A 7,378-nucleotide genomic window follows, 5' to 3' on the forward strand; every position below is an offset into this window, starting at 1 on the left:
AGGTGTGGAAAGGCACCCAGCCTGGTCCCTCCTGGAGTGGGGATTAAGTAGCCTCCCCCCAACCAGAGCAATTTATGGCTCTGGCCTCCCACCCCTACCTAGCACCCCCCCATGCCCCCCAGGCTGGAGCTGCTGAATCTGGTGCAGGGCAGCCTCTCTGTCAGCATCCCAGGGCCACCCCTTTGTGATATTTTCAGCCTGGCTGCCCCTGCTCCTTTTTGAGGCATGTCCACGTCCACCGCGGCCAGAAGGCAAGTGCACCCCAGGCTGGAAAACCGAGCACATGTCCCTCCTCCCAGACACCCCAGGGGAAGTTTCCAGATTACTCTAGACTTGAAGCCCATAAAATGCAAATGAATTCCTCCACCCCGCACCCCGGGAAGGCCTTGGGTGCTGCTGGCAGAGCTGCAGGAGGAGAGGTGGGCGGCCCTTCCCCTGAGCCCTGGCGGCCCGGCTGGAGGGGAAATGAGGCCCCTCCCGGGGCAGCACTGAGGTCAAATGCTCCCTGAAGAGGGTGGGGCGGGGGGTGGGGGGAGGAAGAGGCCGTCCCCACCAGCCAGAGAAACAGGGCCAGAGGTGACCGTGGGCAGCCGCAGCCTTATAAGAGCAGAGGGGATCTTTCCTCGGCAAAGGTCCCAGCGATGGACACACGCAGAGTGGCCGCGGCCATGAGGCCCCTGGTCCTGCTTGTTGCCTTCCTGTGCTCCGCAGCCCCAGCCCTCGACACCTGTCCAGGTGAGTCGGACGCCCCGTGAGTGAGACCTGGGGGTGGTGGGTTCTGGAAGCCACAGGCTCCCCTCATGGATGCGACCCCACGGCCGGGCCCCCTGCTAGGCCCTTTCACTGCCTGCCGTCTTCCGTGGTGAGTGGCGATGGTCATTTTTCAAAAGAGGGGCTGAACAGTTTACTGCCATGCTGACCCTGCAGCGGGGAGGGGGAGGGGGAATGCCGGCCTCAGCCAGGGGCCCCGGCCCAAGTCACCGCAGGGCAGGTCCCCCTGAATGGGGTGGACTGCCGGCTCTGCGGGACTCTCGGGTCCAGGACGAGCACCCCACCAGCGCCTGTTTCCCTGCAGAGGTCAAGGTGGTGGGTCTGGAGGGCTCGGACAAGCTCTCCATCCTCCGAGGCTGCCCGGGGCTGCCTGGAGCCGCAGGGCCCAAGGGAGAGGTGGGCGCCGATGGACCGAAGGGTAGGTGCCGGGGACGGACGGGGGTGGGGGACCCTGAGCCCTCGATCTTCTCAAAACAGATCCCCGGTGGGCAGTGCCTGCTGCACATCTCAGGTCGGGAGCTTGGCCTTGGCCCCGCTCAGCGGCGGTGTCCCAGGGGGCCCCCGAGAGGCCCACCGGGATGGCCACTCCCCGAGGAGGGGCTGGTCTCCCAGTCCCCAGCGAGCACTCGGGGGGTGTTCTGGTGGAGGACATGGTTTCTAGAGTTGTATGTGGACCCCGCAGGACCCCACCCCCGCCCCTCCCAGGCTCACTGAGCCCCCTGGGCTGAAAGTGCCTGGAACCGACCTCCCTGGGGATGTGCGCCCCGGACATCGGGAGAGGTCCCCGGCTTCTGCCAGCGGTGAGGGGTGAGCTGGGCCTGGAAAGCCCTCCTGGTCTCCTGGCCCTGGTCTCTGACTGGAGAGGGGCCTCTGTGGGGGCCGGGATCCAGGGTCCCCGCCTGCTGGTCCCCAGGGTACATCCAAGCACGGCGTTTCTCAGGGCGAGGCCTGGAGTCCCCGGATCAGGGAGGTTTGCTCATCGCCACATGTTGAAACTTGCAGGAGGACAAGGCCCTCCCGGAGCCCCTGGGGAGCCAGGACCCCCCGGGCCCAAAGGTAACAGCCCGACGAGGAGGGGGGACCCCTGAGCAGGAGCCTCAGCCCCAGCTGTGGAGGAAGAGGAGGGAGCTTCGGGGCATCACATGCCATTCCTGGGGAGCTCACCCTCACCCCAGAGAGCACCCAGTTCACCCTGGCCCAGGTCTTGGTCCAGACACCCTGCGTTAGCCGAGGAGGGACCCACCACAGCCCAGCCTGGACTTCCAGCCCCGAGATACCTGGGCCCAGATGTATGGGGTCTCTCGGCTCCGTTACCTGTGTGCCCACACCTGCCCCGCTCTCTGGACACGGGAGGGCGTGGGGACGGGACGAGCCCTTCTCCCTGCGGGCGGTCTGACCCCTCCTCTCTCCCCAGGAGACCGAGGGGAGAAGGGCGAGCCTGGACCGAAAGGTGAGCCCCTCTTGCCATCCCGGGGGATGACTGTGCCCAGCAGGGGCCTCCGGGTCCTGCAGCATCGGCCCAGGGGGCAGGGGAGTAGGTGGAGGTGTCAGGGGCGGGCAGGATGGGGGCCGCACCCCTCTGGCCTGTCCCAGCAGCCCCGGGCACTCCCGGATTCCACCCCCGGGGCTGAAGAAATCCAGGGCGATTCTTAAAGATCCAGAGTGGGCCACAAATGGCAGCAGCTGGACTGTTGAGAGGAAACGTGGGAACATAAAATATGAAGGCTGAGGCGCTCCCCCTGTGGCTTAGCGGTTAAGAACCTGACTGGTATCCATGAGGATGCGGGTTCGATCCCTGGCCTCTCTCAGTGGGTTAAGGATCTGGCGTTGCTGTGAGCTGCAGCAGAGGTCTCAGACGTGGTTCAGATCCCACTTGGCCGTAGCTGTGACACAGGCCAGCAGAGGCAGATTGATTCGACTCCTAGACTGGGAACTTCCATATACCGCAGATGTGGCTCTAAAAATAAATAAATAAATAAATACCCTTAAAGATATATATATATATATATATATATATATATATATATAGGTGTGTTATAAATAAGCATATGAACTTATATATTTATATCTTGTGTAATATAAAATATAATGCATCTTCGGAGTCCCCTGGTGGCTCAGTGGGTTAAGGGTGCTGTTGTCACAGCCGTGGCGCAGGTTTGATCTCTGGCCCAGGAACTTCTGCACGCTGCAGGCACAGCCAAAAAAAAGAACTGAATGAGATATTTTCTCATATACGTCCTTGTGAAATATTCTAAAAAACCCAGAGAGACGGGCCCAGGAACTGCACGCCCTCCCCCCCCATCAGTGCTCTTTTAACCTCAGGGTCTTTATCCTGAAAACCTCCAGGTTTAATCACATGTTGAGTCCAAACATAAAATGTTCGTATGAGGCCCCGCCCCCAGGTAGCAGCCCCATCTTTAATCCCACGTCCAGCTGCAAAGACAGGCTGTTCCGGACACGTGGGGCCTGAGACGGACACAGCGAGGAGGCCGCTGTCTTTGGCGCGGGGCAGCCAAAGGAAGGGGCCGGTCAGTAAAAAGCTGGTGACTTGGTTTCCCCCAGAAGCCCGGAAAGGCCGTGGTCGCCCCAGGTAGCCAGGGGTGCGGCGGGCGTTTCTGGAGGCTCGTCTCCACGGTCACGCTGGGAAGACCTGTGTTGGGGACACACGTGTGGACGTGTCATTCTTAATGTGTGCTCACTCTTCTTTCCACCTTCAGGAGAGTCTTGGGAACCCGAGCAGTGTCTCACAGGTTGGCAATGGCCCTGAATCCCCCTCCCCAGCCACACCTGTGGCACCAGCCAGGCCCGGCCCTGACCTGGCCACACCCAGGCCCACCGCTGTCATGTGGACCCAGAGGCTGTGTCTGTTCCTTCTCCATGAGGCAATCCCATAGGACAGTGGACAGCCTGGACACCTGTCCGCTGCCTTAAGAAGGACTGGCCATGACTTTCCCAGTCTCTTGCCCTGAAAATAGAAGAGCCCCCAAGGCAGCGGGCGGAGCACTGAGATGGGGGCAGCCCTGGGAGGGGGGATGGCCAGGTGGACCGGGCTGGGCCATCGCAGCTGGCTGGCCTGGGGGCTGCGGCCCTGTCCCAGGCCGCAGGCTTCCCCTCCCCCAGCAGGGGTCCCTGCGTCTCCCTGCCCCACCCCCACCCCCGCTGCCCCTGCCCAGGGCTCCGGCCCTGGCGTCCACCTCCCCGCTTCCCTTCCCAGGACCTCGCACCTGCAAGGAGCTGCTGACCAGGGGGCACTTTCTGAGCGGCTGGCACACCATCTACCTGCCGGACTGCCAGCCCCTGACGGTGCTGTGTGACATGGACACGGATGGCGGGGGGTGGACCGTGAGTGCGGCGTCCCCGAGACGGCCCTGGGGGCTCGGGCAGCGGTGGGCTGTGTGCTCCTGGGAGTCACAGCGGCCGGGTCCTGCGCGGGTGGGAGGGCCCGCCGAGGTCCCCGTGCTGGGGATGGCGCCAGGCCCCCGTCTCCCGCCCTCTCCCACCCGCACAGGTTTTCCAGCGCAGGAGCGACGGGTCGGTGGACTTCTACCGGGACTGGGCCGCGTACAAGCAGGGCTTCGGCAGTCAGCTGGGAGAGTTCTGGCTGGGGAACGACCACATCCACGCCCTGACGGCCCAGGGTAGGGCCTTGGGCGGAGGGGGGGGGCGCTCCGACCTCCGCGGGCCCCGGACCTCAGCCCTGGACCAGCCGGAGCCGGCGATCCCAACCCCCTCGCCCCACGGGTGGTCCCCCCTGACCGCAGGAAGGCTTGTCACCGGGCCGGCCTGGGATCGCCACACCCGGCCTTAGCCCCTCGCATCATTAGGCTCAGAGAGCATCAGGACCTTGGGATAAACACTGTCTGGCCATGATGCTGTGGCGCCTCGGAACCCAAGACAGGAGGGTCTCGCCCCCCGCCCCCGGCGCTAATTACCGTCCCGCCAGCTCTCCTCCCTGAAGCAACAGCTCGGAGAGGGGAGACTTGGTGTTTGCCGCCATCCCCAGGGACACTGACTCCCTGGGGGTCTGGACCGGGTACAGCACCCTGGCCCCTGCTCACCTGCCCGCGTGTCAGTCACGGCTGGTCCAGGGCAGACTGCAAAATTGCCCAGCTTCCCTCCCCCGTCGGGACCCCACGGCCCTCTCCCGAGACAGCTGACCCTCCCCAGATAAAGGGACCACAGAGGCAGCTTCCCAGAGCCGGCGGGGAGCCACCTCACAGCCCAGGGCAGGAAAAGGTACACTTTGGAGCGTGCTCATCAACTGGCTACAAGTGCAGGGATCTCGGGTGTGGCAGAAGGACCTGTGCGAAGTGGGTTTCCTCCAACCCCCGTGCAACCAAGCACTTTCTCTACAAACTTGCGGCAACTTCCCCTGGGCTGCCACGTTCAGACACCCCTTGAGAATGGCCCCCAGTTCCCACCTCCCACGCCTGGAGGGAGAGGCCCTTCTGCTGAGACCCGAACCTCTGCCCCTGTAGGAACCAATGAGCTCCGGGTGGACCTCGTGGACTTTGAGGGCAACCACCAGTTTGCCAAGTACAGGTCCTTCCAGGTGGCAGACGAGGCAGAGAAGTACAAGCTGGTCCTGGGAGCCTTCGTAGAGGGCAATGCAGGTGGGCGTCTGCGGCGGGCACCGTGGCCTGGGCTGCACCTGCTTGGTGTCCTGGCTCTGCCTCTTCTGTGTGATGCTGGCGGGGACTTAGCCTCACCAGTTTCTTCACGCACACGGTAACACAACACTGTGCACACACCTAAGTGCAGCCACAAGGAAGATGTGACACAGGACAAAGTGGGGCCAGCAGTGGTATTATGATTCACCACCACGATTGGTGGAAAATGGGGAAGGGTGATTCCTGAGCACATTTTCCTGAAGGTTCAACATGCATTCTCTCATGGCTGGAGCTCTCCCTGAAGGAACAGAAGAGTTTGGGGGCAACAAGTGGCTCCCCTCTAAGTGAGGGGGTGCCTGTTGGTGGGCAAGGGCAGACCCGATGAGGGGGTACCAAGGCCACTGCATCAGCAGAGGGATGTTTCCTGGGGTCCTGTGGGTGGCCCCCCTTGGAGCTGCGCAGTGCGCAACAGGCACGCCCGGACATGGCAACAGCTCTGACCTGGTCCGGTGTCCCGCCCAGCACTTCCCTGCACTGTGTGCCAGCTGGGCTATTTCCCTTCTGAGCAGGTGATTCCCTGACGCCCCACAACAACAGCCTCTTCACCACCAAAGACCAGGACAACGACCAGTACTCCTCAAATTGTGCAGTGCTGTACCAGGGAGCCTGGTGGTACAAGAGCTGTCACGTGTCCAACCTGAATGGCCGCTACCTCGGGGGCTCGCACGGGAGCTATGCAAACGGCGTCAACTGGACTTCGGGGAAAGGGTACAACTACAGCTACAAGGTGTCGGAGATGAAGTTTCGGGCCACCTAGGGCGGGACAGTGCTTCCAGAGCCTTCCCTGGGGAGGGGCCACGGGGCTCCCGCTCGCTATCCGCCCGGGCGTGGAAGGGCCACATCCCATCCCCTGGGTGGGGGCCATGCCCTCTGCACCTCCACCAGCTTCCAATCTTCTGTCCCTCTTAGGAGGACAAGAGTGACCGTTACTCCAGCAACATGTATTCTCAATAAAGACACTTGCTTACCTAACGGCAGGCATGGGACTCCACTGTCACTTCGTGCTCCGATTGCTGTCCTGAGCCCACATCCGTCCCTCCACCCACATGACCTGGCTCTGCAGGTGCCCTTTGGCCTGAGGGTGTGTCTAAGATGGGAGTGGCCGGGCAGGGCCCCCATGCGAGGCTGCGGGAGTCTCGTTGCCTCCCAGCCGGCCGTCCCCAGGCAGTTTCCAAGCTCAGGCTGAGCAGAGGGCGGGGGGCTGAGCCAGGCGCCCCCACATCCTAGAAAGTGTTTGCTCTCAGCCCTTCTAGACAGTGTCCTCTGACCCCTGCTCAGAGGTGAAGTGGCCCCACAGTCCCAGCTGGCCCTGCTCATGCACGCCGCCCAGGCTCCTGGGTCCCCACGGGTCTCAGCACTCAGACACCCTTTAGGGTCTGGACAGGAAATGGACTAGGGGTGGGTGTGGCTGACTGCCGTGCTCCGGGAGGGGACCCCAGCACAAAGCTCCCCAGGCTGAGCCGGCACCTGTCGAGGGGACACCCCCACTTTCCCAGGCAGCCCCCTCTGAGAGAGGAAGGTGCCCTTAGAACCTTGTGTCTGCTGAGGAGGGGCCCGGCTCTCTCCCCCTGCTGCCTCCCCACACAGCCCGGGAAGACCCCCACTCTCGGGTGGCCAGCCCGTCTGGCCCTGGCTGGTCCCTGAACTTTGCGTGGCTATTTGGGTCCCCGTAAGCCCATTTATGACTGTTCCGGCCATGTCCTCTACTGGGAGTGAATCCATAAAAGTCCACAGTGGCCACTGCCCTCCTTGCGCCTCCAGGGTCCCTTAGGTGGGTCTCAGCTGGGATTGGCCTGGGAGGGGGCCCAGAATGTCCCACCATTCTGGAGCTGCTGTGTCCCCAGTCTCAAGGCTCCCGCACGCCAGCCCCACCCCAGCCAGTCTTGAGACAGTCAGGGCTGGACAGAGAGCCGGTCCTGGGGCGTGGCCTCCTGGGA

The 7,378-nt window shown here is 63.0% G+C and overlaps 1 protein-coding gene across 1 annotated transcript; it reads left to right on the forward strand.

Annotated features, from left to right (window-relative positions):
• Positions 1–385: 385 nt before the first annotated feature.
• On the forward strand, positions 386–6,413 carry FCN2 (ficolin 2). Its single transcript, XM_047768869.1, has 9 exons — positions 386–735; positions 1,076–1,189; positions 1,774–1,827; positions 2,186–2,221; positions 3,489–3,521; positions 3,986–4,113; positions 4,280–4,409; positions 5,250–5,384; positions 5,951–6,413. The coding sequence occupies exons 1-9, from the start codon at positions 642–644 to the stop codon at positions 6,196–6,198; spliced, it is 972 nt and encodes a 323-aa protein (XP_047624825.1). The 5' UTR covers positions 386–641; the 3' UTR covers positions 6,199–6,413.
• The last annotated feature ends 965 nt before the right edge of the window (positions 6,414–7,378 follow it).

The sequence above is a fragment of the Phacochoerus africanus genome, chromosome 2, assembly GCF_016906955.1.
Source record: "Phacochoerus africanus isolate WHEZ1 chromosome 2, ROS_Pafr_v1, whole genome shotgun sequence".
Classification (NCBI taxonomy): Eukaryota; Metazoa; Chordata; class Mammalia; order Artiodactyla; family Suidae; genus Phacochoerus; species Phacochoerus africanus.

What these genes read in the sequence shown, in the direction of transcription:
- FCN2 (XM_047768869.1), top strand. Translation starts at nt 642, where the DNA reads ATGGACACACGCAGAGTGGCCGCGGCCATGAGGCCCCTGGTCCTGCTT. An exon ending in GGGCGCCGATGGACCGAAGG is followed by an intron (nt 1,190 to 1,773) that starts GTAGGTGCCGGG and finishes TGAAACTTGCAG; the next exon opens with GAGGACAAGGCCCTCCCGGA. An exon ending in CTTCGTAGAGGGCAATGCAG is followed by an intron (nt 5,385 to 5,950) that starts GTGGGCGTCTGC and finishes CCTTCTGAGCAG; the next exon opens with GTGATTCCCTGACGCCCCAC.